The 22,898-nt window shown below is 45.9% G+C and overlaps 1 protein-coding gene across 1 annotated transcript; it reads right to left on the reverse strand.

Moving 5' to 3' along the window:
* Positions 1-218: 218 nt before the first annotated feature.
* LOC134396825 (uncharacterized) lies at positions 219-18,895 on the reverse strand. Its single transcript, XM_063123407.1, has 14 exons — positions 18,838-18,895; positions 18,196-18,373; positions 17,457-17,705; positions 16,842-16,968; positions 15,941-16,093; positions 14,812-15,298; positions 14,444-14,612; positions 11,789-12,045; positions 4,981-5,111; positions 4,441-4,678; positions 4,088-4,223; positions 2,484-2,731; positions 583-719; positions 219-482 (listed from the first exon to the last, which is right to left on the reverse strand). The coding sequence occupies exons 1-14, from the start codon at positions 18,893-18,895 to the stop codon at positions 219-221; spliced, it is 2,832 nt and encodes a 943-aa protein (XP_062979477.1).
* Between the last annotated feature and the right edge of the window lie 4,003 nt (positions 18,896-22,898).

Here is a 22,898-nt window from a genome sequence, read left to right on the forward strand (position 1 = left end):
GTGGCTGTCCTTCACCTGGCAATTGCATGTGGACCTCCATGGTGCCTGCAGAGATGAGAGGGGGCCTCATGCAACATGGAAAGAGATACATCAGCCCACAGCTGAACCTGAACCCGGCACCTTCAGTAGTCATGACAGCATATTAAAATAATATTTTGGGATAGCTTTATATATGGTGAGGGTCCTGTGTGAAGTTGCCATCTTATTCCCTCCTTTTTTCAACCCAACTCTGTTCCTCCCAACAATGACATAATCAGGATGAGTGCCCAGCTGCTTGGTCCACAGGCAGCTCTTGCATGGCTCAGGGATAATAGCTGCTCTGCTTGTTTGGATGTTTCTTCCATCCAATCCACATAGGAAACAATGCTGGAGGACAGAACAACTGTCTCGGATCCCGGAAAGGGCTCACTCATCAAGCCGACCTGGCTCCAAGTTGTGCTTTTGGCCTCCAAGTGGCAGAGCAGGGCAGCACCCTCTCCTATCTGGAAGAGGAAGAAAAGAATGAGGCAATGTTATGGCTTTGGCCTATTCCAATGTGCACAGATGGATGGTTTATTGGAGGCTGTTTGGAGAGGTACTCACAGCTGCAGCAGGCAGGTAGCTAGAGCTATTCCTTATGATGCAGTACGTAGCTGGATTGACTTCAGGACGTTCCTCGGCACAGTCTGAGGGCACTAGTACCTTGACTTGGTATGCATTAGGGTTGGCCTGAACTTCTCCTGCGAAAAGATGGGTAAGCAAGCAAACTATTCCCCACTCATACTTGAATTGTGAGGCCCCACTCACTTCTGGGGGGCAACCCCTCCCAAATCCTACCATATTGCTCTGGACAAGCCCCACCATGTCAGTATCCTGCCTTCCATCCCCAAATGCCTTAGAATCATAGAATAGCAGAGTTGGAAGGGGCCTACAAGGCCATCGAGTCCAACCCCCTGCTCAATGCAGGAATCCACCCTAAAGCATCCCTGACAGATGCTTAACTCCACATCTATACTCATCATACGCCATCATTTTATTTCTGGACTAGTTTGACTCGGGAATTGTGGCCACTCCCTGCTTCCATCACCACAATCATTAATCTACAACAACACTGCATGCATTGCAAAATCCACTCTTCCCCCACTCTTTAGCTTCCATATCAGCATATCTACACTACAACACAGACATAAGACTTAACTACACGTTATGGGTCCGTGTAGCTGCATCTCCTCTTGCACGGCCCAGGTAGCATTTAGTTAAAGAAGGGACGTGACATCATTGCTTTCAGCTTTCTCCCACTCTGCCTCATTGGCTGATATTTGCAAGGAGGGTTGTGTGTGACAATGAAATGCCCCATGTCATTTAACTAAACATTACCAGGGAGACGCAAGAAGAAACATGGGTTGATGCCAGCCGTATGTCCCCTGTGACAGACTCATAGAGGATAAAGCTATCAATGGCTTCTAGTCATGATGGCTCTATATTACCTTCAGTGTCAGAGGCAGTATGTATGCTAGTTGCTGGGGAACATGAATCAGAGGGTGCAATTGCACTCATGTCCTACTTTTGGATTTCCCACAGGCAGCTGGTTGGCCACTGTGGGAACAGAATGCTGGACTAGGTTGGTCTGATTCAGCATGGCTCTTCTTTTGTCCAGAGAAACGTGGGAGCTGCAGTTCTATGAGGGGGTCATCTTTGATTGAGAATTCTCAGTATCCTCATCAAACTAAAATGCCCAGGATTCTGTTGATGAGGGGGAAACCATGACAATTAAGTTTATAGCTTGTAGAAAATAAATTTGTATTGTAGATACAAGGGACTGGCCATTTCTACTCAGCACGTCTGGTCTCTGTAGTTCACATACCAGCTGATCTTCAGCTAGAATTGCTCATGTGTGCTCACTTCACAATCTAGATAGCAATTGGAAACATCATCCAGGACAACTCAAGTTCTGTTGCTTGCCTGCACAAATCATCAGCCAAGTCCACTCAACTTGGTGCAGCATGGACAAAAGGACAGGGACATAGGAAGCTGCCTTATACTGGATCAGACCATAATGACTCTGAGTGAAGTTGTCTTGGGGCATGCAGCCCAGCTCAGTAACAAACTTCCTCCCTTCTTTAGCCCAGCTCAATAACAAACTTTCTCCCAGGGTTGAGCACCTGCCCAAAACCCTGTAGGTTTAGGACAAGACGCCCTGGAGATGCCTCTCATCACCCTTGGAACCTGTTTGTTCACCTGCCTCTTGCTCTGGCCCAGACAATGGTGGTAGTGAGAAGGAGCAGCAGATGTCACTGCCTACTTGCTCACTGGCTCTCAGCCTGTCAAGCGAACAAGTGGTATCAATGATGAGAAATGAGGAGGAGCAATAATAGCAGCTAGTGACAATAGTAGTGAGAAGATAGACTCTCAGACGGAGGGCCCCCATTAAGGTTGTCTTGCCCAAGGTCCTTCAAAGAAGTTTCCTCCCACCACCACCACACAAATTCCATTCCCCATCATACCAGAGGGCAGCATTTGCAGACCCATCACTTTGCAGCTATCCCAGGACTCCTCTGGGGAGAAGGTCATAGGAGTAACATGTTGGTCAAAGGTGACAGGTTTCTGGAGGAGGAGCAGAGCCACGTTGTAGCCACTGGAGAGAGTATGCTGCGAGATCTTCTCATAAGGGAAAATCCCAGCCACACGGATCCCCCGGACTTGGCCTTTGGGATGGGTCAGTCCCACAAAGACAGTTGTGCTTGCTGGGTCCCTGCAAACATTAATTGGGGGTGGGGGCTGGAATAACTTTGTTCTGGGTCAGAGGCAAAGCAAATAGCTATACTGATGGCCACCAATTTGGATGGCTTTAAAAGGGGATTGGACAAATTCATGGAAGAGAAGTCTATCAATGGCTACTAGTCCTGATGGCTATATGCTACCTCCAGTATCAGAGGCAGTAAGCCTATGGACAGCAGTTTCTGGGGAGCGTGAGCAGGAGGGTGCTGTTTCACTCAAGTCTTACTTGTGGGTTTTCCCTGGGCAGCTTTCTTTGGGCAGCTGTATTGCTACTGTGTGAACAGAATGCTGGACTAGATGGGCCCTTGGTCTGATCCAGCAGGGCTCGTCTTAGGTTCTTAAATAGACTCCAGATTTGAGGGTGGGGGAGCAGCAGGCTGAGAGAAGGTCATATAACCTATCCAATAACAACTTCTTATTTCTTCTAACAGTTTGTTCACATGGTCATAAATTATGGTAAACCAGAGGCTGAGTTGTGTTAAAATTGGGAAAAGAAAGAGACTCCACTTAATTTCACCCCCGTGTGTGTGTGTGTGTGTGTGTGTGTGTTGAATCTCATTGTATCTCTCATCAGTGGAGCTGAGCATGGATTAGGCCATACAACCTTGCCATTATCTCCCCTTCCTGCCTATGATTTGAAGGTGATTGTCCCCTGCATCCTGTGTGGGCAGAAGGGGGTGTAACTTTCAACATGCACCCTGCAATGCAGAAGTGAGGAGCTACTTTCAGTGCAAGGGCTGAACTCAATTATGGAGATGCTCTCGGGGGGGGGAGGGGCCACATTCCAATGGTAGGCAGGGCCAAAGGCAAAAGGGGCAGGGCCAAATTACCCCAAACAGTGGCATATTCTAGCTTACTGCCAGTAACAAGCCTTAGGAGAAGCATTTCAACCATTCAGAATGGGGGGAAAGCTGCACAAAAGCCAAGAAAACACCAAAGTATGGGCAGTTGGGGAAAAGGGATGTTGCTATTTGGGAACCCTGGTGGGCTGGATTTGGCCCCCGGGCCTGTGGTTCCCCACTCGTGCTGTAATAAGATTACTCTCTCCCCTCTCGACCATCATGCAGAAAGGAATAGGCATATATTGTTCAGTGAGCTGGAATGCCATAAAGGGGCGCTAGCTCTGATTATTTTAGCAGGACAAAAGGAATGTCTGAGAAGGGATTTGGATAAGAAAATCCAAATGCTACCATTGCTATCCTGGGCTGAACCATCTAAATTGGCAGCAACAGTGGCCAAGAGGTACTGAGTCCACACCCCACCCTGTACCTCCCCAACTCTAGATAGCGCTGACTCTAAACCAAGCCAGGAGAGCAGGAGCATCACTTACGCCTCTCTAACACACTGTGCTGTAGTCAGCACCCAGTAGCGGTTCAGGATTGAGCCCACGCAGTTCTGATTCTCACATGTAACAATGAGCACTTGCCAGGGCAAGGACAGTTGTGCTGAAATCCAGGCAAGCAGGGCTGGGGAAGGAAAAGAGGCCAGTCAGTGTGTGGTGGGAAAGGGTCAGAACCAAGAGGGAGCCCTGCTCACTCGACAGTGGAAGAGACATGTGTGGAATGTCACTCCTGTTAGGGATGGTCCAGAAGTCACCAGGCCATATTGACAGGCTGCAGTGACCTGGAGGAAGCACATTATGGTTCTGATCCACACTAGGAGAACTACTAAGCTGTCACTCACTTTCTGGTTCCTGTAACAGTCTAAGGTTCTTTGCAGGGCCCCGCTGCTCCCAAGGGAATGCGTGGTTGTAGCGATGCCCTGCAGCCTTTGTGGTACTCTCCAGCCAAGGCAAGTAGTGTGGCAAGCTGCTGAAGACATAGGGGCTGGAGCAGGCTTCATCAAAACTGCTTAACACACCGACCTGAAGCCAGGCCCCACCCTGGGCGTCAGGGCAGATCAGTGGAGAGCCCACATCACCCTGGATAGAAATAAGAAGAAAGAGAGAGAGGAAGGAAGGAAGGTAGATAGGTATTGAGGAGACATCTTAACCCTCAACTCTTTCAGAAGCAGCCTTTGGTCCTGTTTTCTGTGGACCCATCTACTGGGTGCATCATAACATGATAGCTGTTTATATGTGGCAGACAACAACTTACATGCTTTGACTCCTCCATCTTCACTGGCTGAACACAGGTGTTTGTGTGAAGGGGAGAATTACTTTTATAAATTCATATGCAGCTGATATAAGCATTGAGATAAAAGCGGTTCTAAGCTCCCTCTCACCTTGCAGTCTCCTTCCTGGCCCATCTGGGCCTTGATGCAGAAGATGGCATCAGAGAGGTGTTCTCCAAGCTGGTTGCAGCTGCTGATGCTCAGGATGTCTAGGGGATGTCGCTGCAGCACAGAAGGGCCTCCTGGAGTAGAGAGAGAAATGCAGGTTGCTTACCTGTAACTGTAGTTCTTCAAGTGGTCATCTATGCATTCACACATATGGGCTCTGCGCCTGCACGGAGACCTGAACCGGAACCTCAAATAGCTAAAAATAACGTTTTAGGTGGGAACCATCCCCAGCGCCACTGCGCATGTGCACGCGGTTCCTGCCTATACCTCAGTTTACAGGAGTCCAACATTGTGGCCCCATAAACATGCAGAAATACCTTTAGTATAATTCAATTCACAGAAATATCAAGATACACCACCAAGAGGGGATGGTGGGTGGGTTGTGTGAATGCATAGATGACCACTCGAAGAACTACAGTTACAGGTAAGCAACCTGCATTTCTTCTTCATGGTCTCTATGCATCACACATATGGGCAATTAACAAGCTGACATACCAGGAGGCGGGTTGGTGTGTCATCTTAATATCTCAGATAGGACCACTCTTCCAAACGAACAATCCTGTCACGCCCTAACATCAAGGTTATAATGTTTGATGAACGTGGATGGAGTTGACCACGTTGCTGCCTTACATACTTCTTGTAGAGGGACACCTCTACGAAAAGCCACCGAAGTTGCCATCGATCTTGTGGAGTGGGCAGTCACGGTGTCAGACAGCTGCAGGTTAGATAAGGCATAGGCCATCTCAATAGTCTGCGTTATCCAGTGGGAAAGACGTTGGCAAGATATGGGAAGACCCTTACGAGGTTCTCCATAACAAACAAACAGCTGTTTTGTCTTTCTGAAATTTTCAGTCCTTGCATTATAGAAGGCAAGAGCTCTTCTAATATCTAAAAGATGCAAGGTATGGTCCACTGGTGTTGACGGATTAGGGGAAAAAGCAGGCAGTACAATGTCCTGTGTTGTACGAAAAACCGACACTACCTTTGGTAGAAAGGCTATATCGGTACGGAGTATCACCTTGTCCATGTGAAAGGTTAAATAAGGTGGGTCGACTCTTAACGCCCTAATTTCGCTTGCCCGTTGTGCAGAAGTCACTGCTACGAGGAATGCTACTTTAAAGGACAATAGTCTTAGGTCAACCGTAGCCAAAGGTTTGAATGGTTTCTTTGTCAAAGCATGTAGCACTAGCAACAGACTCCAAGTTGGTATTATGTGTCTAGTTGTCGGTACCGAATTTCTTAGCCCCCGTAAAAACTTTTTCACTACTGGGTGTGTGAAAGGTGAGTAGTTTTCGATGCTTTTATGTGATGCCACAATGGCTGCTAAATGGACTCTTATTGATGACATCTTTAAACCCTGTTGATACAGGGAGAGTAGGTACTCTAGAATATGCATAATAGAGCAAGAGTCAGGTTGGACGTTCTTACTTCTGGAGAAGACAGAGAATTTCTTCCATTTACTAGCGTATGACTTTCTAGTCGATGGTTTACGGGATGCTAACAAAATGTCATCGATAGTTAAGGTGTTGGAGTGCATAGTGATATCCTCCACGCCGTCATTTTCAGTGTCGATAACTCCGGATGCTGTATCATGCCTCGATCCTAAGTCAGCAGCATCAGTATCGACGGGAGCCGTATGTAATTGTGGTTCGACAGTCTCAGCGCATGGGAGAACCACATTTGTCGAGGCCACCATGGGGCTATCAAGATGCAGTCCGATTTGTCCGTCTGAACCTTGGCCAGGACGCGCGTTAGCAGTGGAAAGGGTGGAAACATGTAGAGTAGAGCTCCCTTCCATGTCCTTGTGAATGCGTCCCCTAAGGAATGTCTGCCCTTGCCTGCTCTGCTGCAGAATTTGGGGCATACCACGTTGCTTTCTGAGGCAAAGATGTCGATCATGGGGGCACCTCAGTATTGAAAGAGGTCCTGCCTCGTCCCGACATCGAGCTCCCACTCGTGGTCAGAATGGAACGATCTGCTCAGGAAGTCTGCAACAGTCTGCCATCCCTGCAACATGGATGGCGGTTAGGAAGATGTCTCTCTTTATGCACCAGTTCCATATCCGAAGGGCTGATCTTGTCATTGGTTAGATCTTGTGCCCCCCTGCCTGTTGATATAGCAGACAATCGTAGTGTTGTCGGTGGCTACAAGTACACTGAGTCCCTGTAAAGTTGGTACGAAGGCTTTCAGGGCTTTTTCTACCGCTAGCAACTCGAGGTGATTGATATGCTCGGTTTTCTGTGATGTAGACCACCTGCCCTGGACCTGGAGCGATCCACAATGGGCGCCCCATCCTAGCAACAAAGCGTCGGTAACAATAGTCTTCAATGGGCTTGGGACTTGAAAGGGAACTCCTCGAAGGAGATTCTTGTCTACTGTCCACCATAGGAGAGATGCGGTAGAGACAGTCGAGCCCGATGAGGGTTGGTACGGAGATCGAAGATTCTGAGAAACCAGTTCTGCAGTATTCTCATCCGTAACCTTGCAAACCTTATAACTGCGGTGGTAGCTGACATTAGTCCCAGTAATCTCTGTATCGACCACGCAGTGGTAAGGCGTCGAGTCATGATATCGAGCACTTGGTCGCGTAAGGTTGTGGCCCTCGATGTCGGTAGATAGGCTCTTCCTTCTATCGAAGACAGAGTAACACCTATGAAGTCTATTTTTGTTTGAGGTGTTAGGATAGACTTTTCTAGGTTCACCCAAAGCCCCAGGCTGTTGAGGAGTTGCAGGGTACTAGCAATGCTCTCCTGTAGGGTAGCGCTGTCTTCTGCTACCAGTAGCCAATCGTCTATGTAAGGGGACACAGAGATTGCTTGTTGCCTGAGGTGACCACCACCATCACCTTCGTAAATACTCGAGATGCTGTTGCGAGTCCGAACGGTAGGACGGTAAATTGGAAGGGTTGGTCCCCAACTAAAAAGCGGAGGAAGGGCTGGCTTGACTCCCTGATGGAGATGTGAAAGTAAGCATCCTTCAGATCGATCACTGCAAACCAGACACCTCTCTGAATTAGTTGAAGGACAGATGCCACCGTAATCATGCGAAACTTTTTGGGAGTGATAAAATTGTTGAGCTGTCTCAGATCTAATATCAGTCGATGACCTCCATCTTTTTTCAGGACAGTAAAGTAACGGGAATAAAACCCCTGATTGAGTTGGGGAATTGGCACATGCGAGATAGCTCCTTTGTCGAGGAGCGTTTGAATCTCTTGGAGAAGTGGAATAGACGGTGCTGTTATTTTACTCCTGAAAAAGGAGGGATGGTATTGAACTCGATGCTGTATCCATTGCGAATGATGGTAAGGACCCAAGAGTCTGTGGTTATTGTTTCCCATTGTTGAATGAATTGCTGGAGTCGGTGTCCAAACGGCAGTAGGTATGGGTAAGGGCAGTCAAAGGTGCTGCTTTTTGCCAAAATCCGGTTGGTGTCGGACCTGTTGGTACCGAGGCTGGTAGCTTCGCTTCTTTTGCATTTGTTGTTGCTGTTGTCTCGGCTGCTTATCATAATGAGAGCGTTGTTGCTGGAAAAATGGTTGCCTGGACCAACGTCTAGGCCTATACTGGATCGTTGGTGTGGTGAAACCCATTCTTTTGGCCGTTGTATGGGCCTTGTGGATAAAATCTAATGCCTCATCGGTTTTTGCATTAAAAAGGCCTTCACCGTCGAAGGGTAAATTTTCAATTCGCGTTTTAGTCTCATGGCTTAAGCTGGCAGACCTGAGCCATGCGTGTCTTCGAAGGGCTATGGAGCCCATCATGGCTTTAGAATCACAGTCTGTTTGGTTTCTAGCAGTACTGAGTTGCTGCTTTGCTATTGCTGATGCCTCCACCTGGAATACTCTGGCTAGTTCTCTTTTATCCTCAAGTAAATAGTCACAGAGTGATCAAATTTTTCCGCATAAAAAAACTTGGTAATGTGCCATAGTGGCTTGGTAAGTAGCGGCTTTCAAACTTAGTGAAGTAGACGTATAAATCTTTCTTCTCAGAAAATCTAATTTTCTTCCCTCTTTGTCGACAGGAGCAGAATGCTTTTTTTGGGATTTCCCCTGTGATGATTCGACAACGATGGAATTGGATTTTGGGTGTTGAAATAAAAATTCAGCTCCCTTTTCCTGAATGCGATACATCGCCTCGAGTCGCTTTGAAGTCGGTGCTGTGGAAGATGGCGCTTTCCAGGACATTTGTGCAGTCTGCAACAAGGTAGGAGGGAATGCATTGGTGTCCATGTGGAACACATCATAGATGGGGTCGTCAAGTCTCTCTAGGGGCTGATGGGTTACGAGCCCTAATGATTGAGCCATTCTTAAAATGTGCTCTGAGAAATGCCCCATATCCTCGGACGGAGATGCAGGATCTTTAGAATTTACTGCATCCTCGGGTGATGGAATAGATGGCGTCGGTGATACAGATGAAAATGAATCCGACTGATAATCATTGTCCGGTGATATAGACTGATGTTGTGGAGAAGACGGTAAAGGTTGGACTTCTTGCTCTGGCAGTTGTGGAGGTACGGGTACAATTGCTGTACTCGGTATTGTAGCTGATTGATTACGGTATCGACGCGATGTTGGTGTTGGTGGTGCAAGGTGGTCATGGTACCGACGAGGGGTCGGTGCGGATGGCGGAGGTGCCATAGTGCCGGGAAGGGCTCTCGATACCAGTGGAGGATGAGCAAACTCCCTCTCCATAGGTTGTCGGTACCGATAATAGTAGTCCTCTGCTGGTAAGTATGCCTGCGGGCGATAGTATTCCCAATCGCCCCATTCGCAGCGTCTGTAGGGATCAGCATATGTTGACTGTCTGTCCCAATCAGAGCATGGTGAGTATGAACGCTCCCTATAACCTGTAGGCCTGGGCGATCTAGACCTGGCTGGGGAGATCAGAGGCATAGGTTGTTGTGCCTGTCTATCGAGGTCTGTGGCTGTTTGCTTGCATAGAGGCGCTTCGGGCTGTACCGATCATGTCGGTGTTGAGTCTCTAATCTCGCCTTCCGAGATTGACTCCAGTGGCCTCAGTAGCGATGTCGGTACCGACGCAGGCCTGCTCGATACTGTAGCGCTCGGCATGGTATTGGTGTGCGGCGAGGAAGATTTATTAGAGTCCTTTCTCTTCTTCTTCCTTTTCTGCAATTCTGCAGACTTTGGGGTCCGGGCTTTTTTAGAAATTTTTCTAGCCACAGAGCTCACCAAAGAGCGACCAGGCGTGAGGGGTATGTCCATCCTCTTTTCTGCCATGGTTGTTTCCGAGATGACGAACGTCTGTACGCCAGAGCTCTGGTCATCGTCAATACTCTGTTGAGTAAGAGTAATGGTTTTCTTTGGAATTGACGGTTTTTCCATAGTCTTCTGTTTTGGGGCGTTGGTCGCCCTGAGGGCTTTCTCCCACAAAATGGATCTAAGTCGGTCGGCACGATTTTTGTGCGTCTGTTTAGTGAAGGACATGCAATGGCGGCACGTCTCAACTTTATGTCCCTCGCCTAAACAAATTATACAGAGCAAGTGGCCGTCCGTCGGGGGGAGTTTAGCCCGGCAGCTAACACATTTTCGAAAGGGAGCTTTCACTGCCATAGAACCAACAGGCCCCAGCAACCCGCAGATCGCCGCGAAAAAGAAAGTAAGAAATACTAACAATATATATATATATATATATATATATTTAGATAGTAAAGAAGAAACAAGAAGGAGACGAAGATACTGAGAGAAAAGGAGTGATTTAGAGGTAAGTATAAGGAATTTTGAGGAAAAACGCTAAGAGGTCGGTTTTCTAGGTCTAGCCACAATAGCGGACGACGAAGTAAACTGAGGTATAGGCGGGAACCGCGTGCACATGCGCAGTGGCGCTGGGGATGGTTCCTGCCTAAAACGTTATTTTTAGCTATTTGAGGTTCCGGTTCAGGTCTCCGCGCAGGCGCAGAGCCCATATGTGTGATGCATAGAGACCACGAAGGAGAGCATGAAAGGTTAACATCTACTGGCCCTCAAACTGACCTGCACAAATCTACTCCCTATGACAGCGGTGGGAAACTTATAGTTCTCCAGATGTTTTTGCCTACAACTCCCATCAGCCCTAGCCAGCATAGCCAAAGGTGAGGACTGATGAGAGTTGTAGGCCAAAACATCTGGGGGGCCACAAGTTGCCCACCCTGTCCAATGTACTCACTGAGGATAATCAGTGGAGGTGGGGGTGGGGGGAATACAGGAGGCAGAGCCTTTCAAGGCAGTAGAAGAAGGGACGTAGGCAGGCTAGGGCAGGAGGGTTGAAGAGAAAGCGATCAAAAGGAAAGAGGTGGGCTGGGGGAAAGAGAAGGAATACTGGGGGGAGGTGTCCATGAGGACAACAGTGTAAAGATGAATCTTTGGCTGCAGATGTGAAGAGTTGTGACATTATATCATATCGTCATATCATATATCATTTCCCAACAGGGCATTGCACAGGATCAAAGACAGTTAACTATCTGAGTTGAGCAAAGGAGAGAAGGGAACCCTGAGGTCCCAATACAGATGGGCTTTGATGAAAACTTTTCTCCAAAAGTCCCAGCCCAGAGACCCTAACCACTGCCTGCTGTTACCTTGCTCCACAGAACTGCAGTTACTGGAAGAACCAGCAAGGCTATTTAATCTACCCCCTGCCCTAAAGACCACCCACTGCATTTAACCTGTGCAGTCCAGATTAGACTGTATCATAAGCAGAGAGTAAGTACTCTACTCATCTTGAAGAGGACGTGAAACCAAATATCTGGTATTACTCACCCTTCACCGAAGTCCAGCCTGGCAGCCAACAATTTCTGAAATCATCTATCATATCTGCCTTGGCTGAGAGACACACTGGTGCAATATGGGACCCAAATACCAATGGTTTCTCCAGCTGCAAAAGCCCCAGGTTGTGAAGGCCCTGATGCTCCAATGAATTTGGGTGTGTCAGAGCTTGGTGGATTTGCCCGGAATACATTGCCTTGGAAATGTCTACCAGCCCAGCCTGCACCAGTGCCAAAGCCTCCGAATTCTTTCTGAAACAGGGAGACAGAAATATTAAGTAAGTAAGCAGGATGCTAGCATGTTGCATAGCTGCAGCATTCACTCCTAATATTGTAGAAACTGGCCTTGAGCACACTGCCCAAGATACTACTGTTATTTCAACTGTCGTTCTGCCCGCTGTATACAAAAAAATCTCCTAAAAGCAGCTCATGTCAGAGGTAATCAAATAAAATGTTCTCCTGCACCCCATAATACCTGCGTAACCTGTAAACAAAAAGATTATTACACAGCTTAGTGCTCTCTTCTCCTGGAAATGCTGAAGTTTGATGAAGTTCCCACTACTTGAGGGAATGCAAAACATGTCTATAGACCTTCATCCTTAGTAGTGAAATACAAAGGGTCTATGAGGGTGTTTTCCAAGCCCGTGAAAACTGGGACACAAAAACATTTCTAGATTAAAATTAGAAGTCACTTTTACATATATATATATATATATATATATATATATATACACACACACACACACACACACACACACCTATACATACACACATAGAATCATAGAATAGTAGAGTTGGAAGGGGCCTAAAGGCCATCGAGTCCAAACCCCTGCTCAATGCGGGAATCCACCCTAAAACATACTTGACAGATGGTTGTCCAGCTGCCTCTTGAATGCCTCTAGTGTGGGAGAGCCCATAACCTCCCTAGGTAACTGGTTCCATTGTCGTACTGCTCTAACAGTCAGGAAGTTTTTCCTGATGTCCAGCCGGAATTGGAATTTCTGTAACTTGAGCCCGTTATTCCATGTCCTGCACTCTGGGATGATGGAGAAGAGATCCTGGCTCTCCTCTGTGTGACAACCTTTTATTTTATTTCACCTCCCACCTTGTCCCTGCAAGGTAGGCCAGTTCATATTGTCTCCCAGTATCCCTTTGCTCCGTCAGGGGCAAACTAAGTATGATGCTAAATGCATAATGTGCAGCTCAGTTTGATGATGATAATAGTGATGATTTACACAATAGTTGCTGGGAGTGCATGATATTTATTGGGATTGCCACTGTGGGGACCAATATTTCTTACTGCCCATGGAAGCTTTGTTTCCTTGGCTAATAGCAGAGGTGTGTATGTGCGCGCGTGAGAGAATTTTATTTTCATTGGTGGAGGAAAGGTTTAAAACCCAATTTGTATGATATGGGGGGGGGGAAATTACACTGACCCCAGAATAGTTGTTTTAAATGGATATTGTTGTTTTTTATGCTTTTGATGGTTTTAAATTTTTGTATATTTGTTTTTAATGTTCACTGTTTTAACTTTTGTAAACAGCCCAGAGAGCTTCGGTTATGGGGCGGTATATAAATGTAATAAATAAATATGGAATGAATATGCCTCACCAACCACCACCACTGTGTTTTTAAAGTTTAAATAAAGACAAGAAATAGAGCTGTAAATGATATGCTTAGCATAATGTCTAGTTTGGCTGTCAGTCGGGGATTGGGAATGGCGATGATGCTAATGTCGGTGTTTCTGGGAATCCCCCCATGCCTGTCATCAGTAGCATGGGCTGCATCAGGATGTATGCCTGTGTGTTCTTACTTCTTTTCTTGGGATGGTGTTACCACTCACATATGGGCTGGTGGGGGAAATCAATGCTGCACAGAGCCTTCTCACTCCAGCTGGCACAGAGCAATGAATATATCCAACATGGAGGAAGCTTCAGTTCAGTTCAACACATTAGTGCACCCCAGCAGTAAGACAGGGACGCCTGGATAGATACAGACTCCTACTGGATGTAACTATTTGACAGAGGGTGTATCAGTTTTGTTTTGTGTTGGGATGGGATACTTGTAGCAAAAAAAAAAAAAGCCAATAAATTTGTATAGTGAGAGATTGGATGCCACAACAACAAGGCAAGTATACTAGTCTTCACTGCCCCCTTCCCCAGCTATGAACCGTGGTTTATGGCTTATGAGCCATTTAGCAGCTATTATGAGGGACTATCATGTTTTGATGCTTTGCCCCTCACTCATGAAGGCTAGAAGCATAATCTGGAATCTCAACACCTGTCGGCATGTCCAACTCTTCTGTACACTGACTGCGGCCTCTTCAATTTTCCTCTTCCTGCTGCATTTCCTCATGTTTCATTTGATAGTATTCTGGGGCCTCAGAAGCCCTTAGCATGTCTGCAGAAAATTCCTGTGTAAACCTTTGGTTTTCATGCATATTAAGGAAGGAAGGAAGGAAGGAAGGAAGGAAGGAAGGAAGGAAGGAAGGAAGGAAGGAAGGCCGGCCTTAGGATTCTGAAACCACCATAATTTGAAACAAGAAAACAGATTCCAGACATCATCCACAGTAGACCAAATGCTGTTCTAAGGCATTGAGACAATCCAAACTATCCAGAACTGAATAAGAACTAAAGAACAGTGCACTCACATAAGGTTGACACAGTTTGCTGTGGTTAGAATCCACCAGGGGTTGAGAATGGAGCCAGCACAGAAGTGTTGAACGGACAGTTTGAGAGAAACAATCCAGGGAAATTCACCCATTTCAGCCTCAGAGCAGCTTGGGCATTTGGGCACAAAACCAGGCCGCAGGCCACATCCTGAGAGGAAAGACCCAAACATTAGAAATGGATTTTCTTGCTTTCAGATTCTCTGACAGAAGTCTGAAGTGAGATTATCTAGTATAATTTATTTCACTCCAGAGTAATGGCACCAGAGACCGGGGTGGAATTGGTGATATGCGAGCCCCGAGATTTTGGAAGGGGACAGAATAAGGAAGTTATTTGCTACATCACTCACCAGCTCTGTGATCCGTCACAACTGCTCTCTTGTTAAGTTGGTAGGTATGAGAGTTGTTTTTCCATGCCAGTTCTATCTCACATTGTTTCAGTGTCATCCGCACAGGGTGTTGTAAGCTGGGAATCATGGAGATGGTTTTACTGGGTGGGGGAACTAATGCTAAAGAAGGGCCGGGAAATGGGCTTTCCTCGCGTTTGCTCTTGGGGGACTCTGGTCCAGCTACAATGACATGAACAGGTACACCTTGGTTGACATCAGTTTCAGGCATGGGTGATGGGCGCTCTGTAGGAGGCACTATCATGGAGTCCGGAGATGGCAAAGCCTTTAATGTCCTTTGGGTAGTAGCAGGTATTATTATCACATGTGGTTGTGTGTGTATTGGGGAAGTTTGTAATGTGTGACTTGTTGTAGGTATTACAGATATTTGCTTGGATGATGGTTGTGCTGTTGTGGATTTTGCAGCTGTTGTGGATGTTACAGGTGATTGCTGTGTGGGTACAGAGGACACTACTGAAGTTGTTTTTCTGGTTGTTGAGTCTCCAGTATTTGTAGGTGTTATATGTACTGTGGTTTGGGGGGAGGACTGTCTTGGTGTAGGCATTAGAGATGTTGATTGATGGGTTGTTGAGGGTATTATAACAATTACATGATTGGCTGGTGGGGAAGGCTTTGCTGCTCTTGATGCAAGTGTAGAGTGCCCTGCAGTTATAGATATTACATGTAGTAGTTTTGTAGATGTCAGTGTTGAGGGTTTGATTTTCATGGTTGTTTCCAATGGTGGCACTTCAGTTGTCATGGTTGTTTCTAATGGTGGCACTTCAGTTGTCATGACTGTTTCCTGTGTTGGTGTTTGGATTTTCACAACTGTTTCCAATGTTTTAGTTGTTGTGGTTTCTTCTAATGGTGATAGTTTGTTTGTTTCAGATACTACAGCTGTTTGTTCTACACCTGGAAGTATTACAGGAACTTTTAGGGTTGCTGAGGAAATCTTGACATTTGGATTGAAAAACAGTCCTGTTGGAAATGTCACAGGTTGTACAGTTGTTGAAGATAATTCTCCTTCTGTTTCAGTTGTGACAGGTAATGGTGCCATGAAAGACAGTTCACCATTAGTAGTCTCATTATTTACTGCTCCTTCTTCCCACAACCACTTAAGATGGGTTAAAAGCTGGGCAGCCAGAATAGGAGCTGTGCAGTTGTGCAAGCTCTGGCTTACAATGCCCATCACCTCCCAGTGTCCACTGGCTGGGTCATGACAGAGCACAGGACTGCCTACAGGCACCTGCAACAGAAGAGAAGAGAGGGCTTCAGAATCAGATATAGAATGAGGCAACCAAGGTGGATCCTAAAATGTATTCTGTTGATGTATCTTTGCTAGCGGGTCTGCTGCATATCTGAAGTGTTGCACTGATGTGTCTCTGATGTGGGTGGTGTCTTTTGTATTCTGCCAGCATAGCAGGGCTTCTGCCACGCTCGAGCCAGTGAATCTCATGTCTATAATTGCTCTGCTAGCAAATTGCAAGTATTCCTGCATAATTTTCAAAAGAGAAAAAATGATTCAGAATATAGGGACATAGGAAGCTGCCTTATACCAAGTCCATCTATTCCAGTACTGTCGACAATGACTGGCAGCAGCTTTTCCAGGATTTCTGGCAGGAGTTTTTTTGTGCCCTACCTGGGGGTGCTAGGGATTGAACCTGAGGCCTTCTGCATGCTAAGCATGGACTCTACCACTGAGCTATGGCCCCTCCTGAGTACCTACATGGCTGAAAAAATAGAAGCATTACTGGAAATAGGCCAAGAGGACCACACTCGCTGCTCAGAACAGTAATGGTCAGGTTCTTGATGCCATAGCAAGCACAAGTGGGGTTTTCGCGTGAGAGTTTCAGGGAGTTCTTGGCCTTGAGTGCCAGAAAAGACGTAACAGGTAACAGTAGAGTTGCTCTAAAGGGCTATATTGTCTTGGAAAGCAAAGAAGGAGTACTTTCCCCACCCACCATCTTGATCCTGAATCCATTTATATGGATTACCTTGCAATCTGTATGGTTAGACACCTCTCTTGCAACACACAAATTCCAGTCTTCTGTTGTGCCGGGCCAATGTGTGGCACATTCTGATGACACCAAAGCATTCACGACAATCTCCTTCAACGGCCATCTTTGGGCTGCTGTGGAGAAGAAGAGAAGACCTTAAATTACAAGCAGTTAATTTAACTCAGGGAATCTACCATGATATTCTTTACTCCTGCTCTATAATCAGGATTTGTCTGCATGCTATGTGTAAATTATGTTGTTTTTAAAAATCCAAATACTCAAATTCTAAAAGTCCTCCTGATCCTCCCCTCAAGATTATGAACTTATACCCAGGAGTGATCTTGTATTTTCCATATCCATAAGAGCTATAAACAATTAATTTAAAAATTAATTAAAAATGAATCCTGACACTTTGTGGGATGCTAAATTGTGTGTCAAATACCACTTGCTATGCTTATACAGCAGTTCTCACAGATGTGCCAGACACATCCAGCCCTGCTTATAAACTACTTTTAATAACTTGCAGACCTATCTGTACCAGTGGCTTTGAACCTGCCCTGTAGTCATTTTCCCCATAAACATAACCCCCTAAATTCTGATAGACCTCCAAACTCACCATTTTGGCCTCGTGTGAAAATTCTACATTCTTCCTGTGTGTTGTAAGGTTTATGTTCCCGAGGGACACAAACTGGCCATATGTCTTTCTTTCTTAAGTCAAGTGGTTCGCCAAGCATAACAAGTCCCAGGTCATTATTGGGCATTGTATCCCAGGAACTGAAGCCTCGGTGTGTCAGGAACTGGCTCACTGTTTTGGTGGAGACACGCCCATGAGACCCAGTCAACTCTATATGGCTTGGTTTCCTGCAAGGCAAACATTGCAGCTAATTTAAACACAATCCAGGGGAACAGCTCTATTATCCTCAACTGTGGGCCTTACCACAGCCTGTGAACCAGGGGTTTACAGTGTAGTATGCGTAGGTGCCACCAGACACCTTCCTTAGTGCCCACCAAGACCCGCTTACTCTTCCCAAATTTGCTTTAAATAATATTTTTGCTTTAAATAAATATTTTCTTACTGGCATCTGGGATTACTTAAAAAAAAAGTAGGAGCTTCTTGCTGCTGCCATCTTAATTCCTCATTAATGCCTCTATCTAGGTAGGTTACCCATGGCAGCCATTTTATGGTTGTGCCCAGGACAGTTTCTCATATGTGCCCATGGGCCCAAAATGGTTGCCTTCTTCTGCTATAAACTCTTCAGGCATGAGGATCCATTGCAGAGAAAACCATTCCATGACCAGAGCTAACAACCCTATCAGGAGAAAAACATTTCCAATTTCTCACATTACTCACATCAGCAGGAAGCAGTTGGCTGCTGTCAGGACCCACCAGCTGCTCAGCACAACGCCTTGGCACCTCTTGCCATTGCCATATACGTTCACTAACCATGGTGCTTCCAAGGTTTCATTCTGTTCTGGGGGCACATTGTGGGCTTTGCCCCACTTGGGTTGCACATGATGAATGCTACAGACTGTGGTAGAACAGAAGAACAATGTAGGATCCTATCTGTGATAAATGTAATACATGCTTCAGTGGGAGTTTGAGTATTGCATATTGAGCTGGGAAGAACCGTAACTAATGAAGGCCCCTTCAGTGGCTGACCAATACTTCAGAAAAGTTCAGTGGGTAGAAACATCTAATGTAAAGTGGTGCCACACACTCTACTATAATAAAGTACGGAGAAGTCAAAGTAAGATGTTAGTACTGCAAACCAACTCTACAATGGTACAAGATTTTTTAAAATGCATCACTGACTTCTAAATTATAGTTAATTGTTATGGGCTAATCTCCTCTATTTGTGTCTTCCCACTCAGTTATATCACTTCATCCCAAAGAACATGGAGAAGCCTGGGTTGCAGAGGCCTCTCCCCCAGCCCTCCCTTCTTCCTAGAACTGTGGGTCAGAAAGTGCCCCGGCTTTGTCATTGTTGCTTACAGCTGGAGGAGGATAGAAACATCTGGAAGAGGGCATAGAGTCTGAAGAGGAGCTCCATCCTTCCTCTTGGTGGCAGAGAGAGGCTGGGGAGTCATAAAGGGGCATCATAGGGAAAATAAGATGAGACAGGGTAATCCACAGGCCCCACTGGAACAGGGAGTCAAGTCAGCACTGGAATGGAACCTCTGAGCTCACAAAAGACACAGCTGTGACCTCAGTTTCATAAAGCTCTAGTAACTTGACATGCAATCCCCGGCGATATGGCCCTAGTTTTGTGCTCCCACCATCTCTTTGGATGATCCCCAGTCCTTTGCTGCAGCTTATTCAGGCTATTTTGTTTCAAAGATGCATCTATTCTGAGCATGTCAGCCCCAACCTCCCCATCACTACTATGTATGTATGAATGAAAAATATAATGCAATAATGGACATTGTAGTATTCTAACAGTAGGGATGCTAATTATATTTTATGGCGTTGTCATGCTCTGGAATAAAGGGCATTTAGAAATATAAGATAGGGATCGTTTGGCAACCTATTGTTATGTGAATACAGTATTATGGAAGTAGCATACTGTAGCTGCAGTTTCCTGTGTTCACTGATGGGGGTTCTTCCAACTTCTTATACCAGAAGTGTTAGCTGTCTAGGCATATTTGTGCAGGGTATGTATGTTCACTGTTGTGACACCAGAAATGTGATGTATTATATCTTCCTTAGCCAGGCCTCTTCAAATTTTTCTAAGATCTTCCACAAAAACTGTACTCTTGTACCAAACTTTTGAGAGTGCATAGTTCTGATATAACAAGAGTTATAACATAGGCCACTTTGGGGGCTTCTACGGACTCCAAAAGCAGATACATTTTCTTTTTAAAAAAGTTATAATAATACAGAATAATAGACCTTTGGCAGGTGGAACTCTGTATTTTAGCAGCTTTTAAATATAAAGTTTAACCTTTTTGCTTGTTTTATTTTGCTTTTTTATTGTTTAAGACTGCCAGGTATTGCCAGAATGGTGTGAAAAGCTTCACCTGCTAATTTCTGCACATCAAAAGTTAATAAATTTTAACTTAAATTTAAATTTTACTGTTCTGATTCTATATTTTAATCATATATCAATTTTGCTGCGTGGTTTTATCCTGGTTGTGCTTTTGATACTGTATTTTGTATTTGTGCTTTTAACCTGTTGGTTGTTTTATTATGGTTTTAATTTTTGTGAACTGCCCAGAGAGCTTTGGCTATTGGGTGGTATAAAAATGTAATAAATCAATAAATCAATAAATCAAACTGCTATTGAAAGTGGAGGAGCTGGCCAGGACAAGGGGGGCTGTTGCTGTTTTCTGGTCATTTGTCAAGGTGGTGCTGGGGGATTATTGCTCTGTGCCATGGCATCTAAGCCATGGGGTTCCACAAGGCTCTATTTTATCCCCTGTGCTAACACATACATGAAGCCACTGGGGGAGGTTATCCAGAGATGTGGACTGAGGTGTCATCAATATGCAGATGATACCCAGCTCTACCTTTCCTTTTCTTCAAACCCAGGTGAGGCAGTGGCTGTTCTGAACCAGTGCCTGGGCACGATAATGGACTGGATGAGGGCTAACAAACTGAGACTCAATCCAGACAAGACGGAGGTACTGTTAACGGGTGGTTCATCTGTCCGGTGAGGTGATGTTTACCCTGTTCTGGACAGGGTTGCACTCTCCCTAAAGGATCGGATCCATAGTTTGGGGGTGCTCTTGGATCCAGAACTGTCACTTGAGGCACAGGTGAACTCAGTGGCAAAGAGCACCTTTTATCAGCTTAGGCTGATATACCAACTGCGCCCTTATCTGGACAGAGATAGCCTAGCTACACTTATCCATGCTCTGATAACCTCTTGTTTGGATTACTGCAATGCGTTATATGTGGGGCTGCCTTTGAAAATGGTCTGGAAACTTCAGCTGGTACAAAACAGGGCAGCCTGCCTACTAACAGGGACTGGCTGGCAAGACCATACCATGCCAGTCCTTCTACAACTTCATTGACTGCCAGTCCAGGCCCGATTTAAAGTGCTGGTACTAACATTCAAAGCCCTAAACGGCTTGGGGACAGGTTATTTGAAGGAACGCCTCCTCCCATATGTACCTGCCCGGACCTTAAGATCATCCACAGGGGTCCTTCTCCGCGAGCCCCTGCCAAAGCAAGTGAGGCAGGTGGCTACTAGGAAGAGGGCTTTCTCTGCTGTGGCATCCCAGCTGTGGATTGAGCTCCCCAGAGAGGTTCACTTGGCGCCTACAGTGTACTCCTTTCGTCGCCAGCTGAAGACCTTTTTATTCTCTCAGTATTTTAACACTTAATTTAACTTAAATTTAAACTTTGCTGTTTTAATTCCATATTTTAACCTATATCAATTTTTGCTGTGTGGTTTTAATCCTGCTTGTGCTTTTTATATTGTATTTTGTATTCGTGTTTTTAAATTGTTGGTTGTTTTTATGCTCTTCATGGTTTTAATTTTTGTGAACTGCCCAGAGAGCTTCGGCTATTGGGCGGTATAAAAATGTAATAAATAAATAAAATAAATTTTACAAAAAGGCAATTAAATACCATAAAAAAGACAGCCTCTCCCAACCTGATGCCTTCCGCATTTTGAGGCTACAACTCAGCCTCAGCCAGCATAGCCAATGGCCATGGGGTGTGTGATGGGAACTATAGTCAAGCCATATGGAGGAGACCAGGTTGAGGAAGGCTGCTTATTGCCATTTTTAGGATGCCCCTGAAAGGTATGGTGTGGTCCCTTTTCAGTAAAATATTGTTTTATTGTTTGGATTTTTTAATGGAGCTGGGTAACTTTTTGGACTTTCAGCATGGGTCTGTCTCACACAAACTCTTCACAATGTGAAGTGACTGTGTTGAGGACTTAACCATATCAGAAATTTCAAGTCTTACTGTATGAGTAAACCACACATGTAGATATCAAAAAACTATACGTGTGAACGTAGCCTAATTGTGCAATTACAAAGTTTAAAAGTGTTATTTTATTTATTACTGTTACTAACCCATTCCATTCAAAGCGTGTGGGGTGAATTACAACGTCGTAAAAACACCCAACTTGCGGCGGGGGGAACCCCACTCAGATAAAATGCTCACGAAAAACGTAATATACAGAATGGTTTCAGGCTAAAATTAAAAGCTATCCAAAGTTGCAAATTTCCACTCTCATGTCCAAGTATTTTGGGGATGCACCGGCACCATTAAAACAAAAGAGATTCCCACCCACTCTGAGGAGAGCTTCACTGTCGTTAGTACCAGTTGTGGTACTAACGTGAGGGGAGCAACCCTTCCCCTCACACTTTCCTGGTGGTTGGGCGGCCACAGGTCTGACAGCCCTCCCCTCCTCAAAATGCCGCCGACATGGTGAGGACTCAAATGTCCTTCCCAACATGGAGTCGATGCTACAGGGTGCTTCCCTGTGAACCGGCCCAACCTGCCGTGCCCAGAACTAGACACCTCCTCTGCGATTGGATCACTTGCTACACTCGCCCTTTCTAAAATGGTGACAATTCTCTGAAACCGTTCTTCGGTTGCCGCCGCGCCACACTCAAGATGGCGGCAGAAGGAGCGCTCTCAATCCATGCGGTTGCATCCTTCTTCTCTCCGCACGGATCAAAGAGAACCGGCAAAGGGCGCAATTCTACGCATGTTTACACGGGCGAAGGGGTGGGGTGGGAGTCCTACAAACTTCAGCATTGCCCAGCCAGCTGAAGCATGCTGGGAGTTGTAGGGCTTTTCTCTACGTCTAGACATGCGTAGGATTGCGCCCTTCGCCTCTTTTAAGCAAGATCGCCGTAGGAATAGCTGTTCCGCCGCGGCGAGAATTGATATATAGACCTCGGTCTAATGCAGCAATGCAGTGCTTATCACTCTTAACGGAAGCGAGGGAGAGCGAGCCTGGGAAAAGAAGACAAGCAAGGAATATGTCCCAAAAGGTTACAGTACGAGAAGCAGGAACCAGGAGCTTCCGAGATGCCTTTTTGTTTTAATCCTCGAACAGCAGCCAGAGATTGGGGTGAGGGGGGTGGGGAGAG

Source organism: Elgaria multicarinata, chromosome 3 (genome assembly GCF_023053635.1).
Source record: "Elgaria multicarinata webbii isolate HBS135686 ecotype San Diego chromosome 3, rElgMul1.1.pri, whole genome shotgun sequence".
Taxonomy (NCBI): domain Eukaryota; kingdom Metazoa; phylum Chordata; class Lepidosauria; order Squamata; family Anguidae; genus Elgaria; species Elgaria multicarinata.

What these genes read in the sequence shown, in the direction of transcription:
- LOC134396825 (XM_063123407.1), bottom strand. Translation starts at nt 18,895, where the DNA reads ATGGAGCTCCTCTTCAGACTCTATGCCCTCTTCCAGATGTTTCTATCC. An exon ending in ACACGAGGCCAAAATGGTGA is followed by an intron (nt 16,969 to 17,456) that starts GTTTGGAGGTCT and finishes AGCAGCCCAAAG; the next exon opens with ATGGCCGTTGAAGGAGATTG. An exon ending in GCAAACTGTGTCAACCTTAT is followed by an intron (nt 12,046 to 14,443) that starts GTGAGTGCACTG and finishes TCCCTGTTTCAG; the next exon opens with AAAGAATTCGGAGGCTTTGG.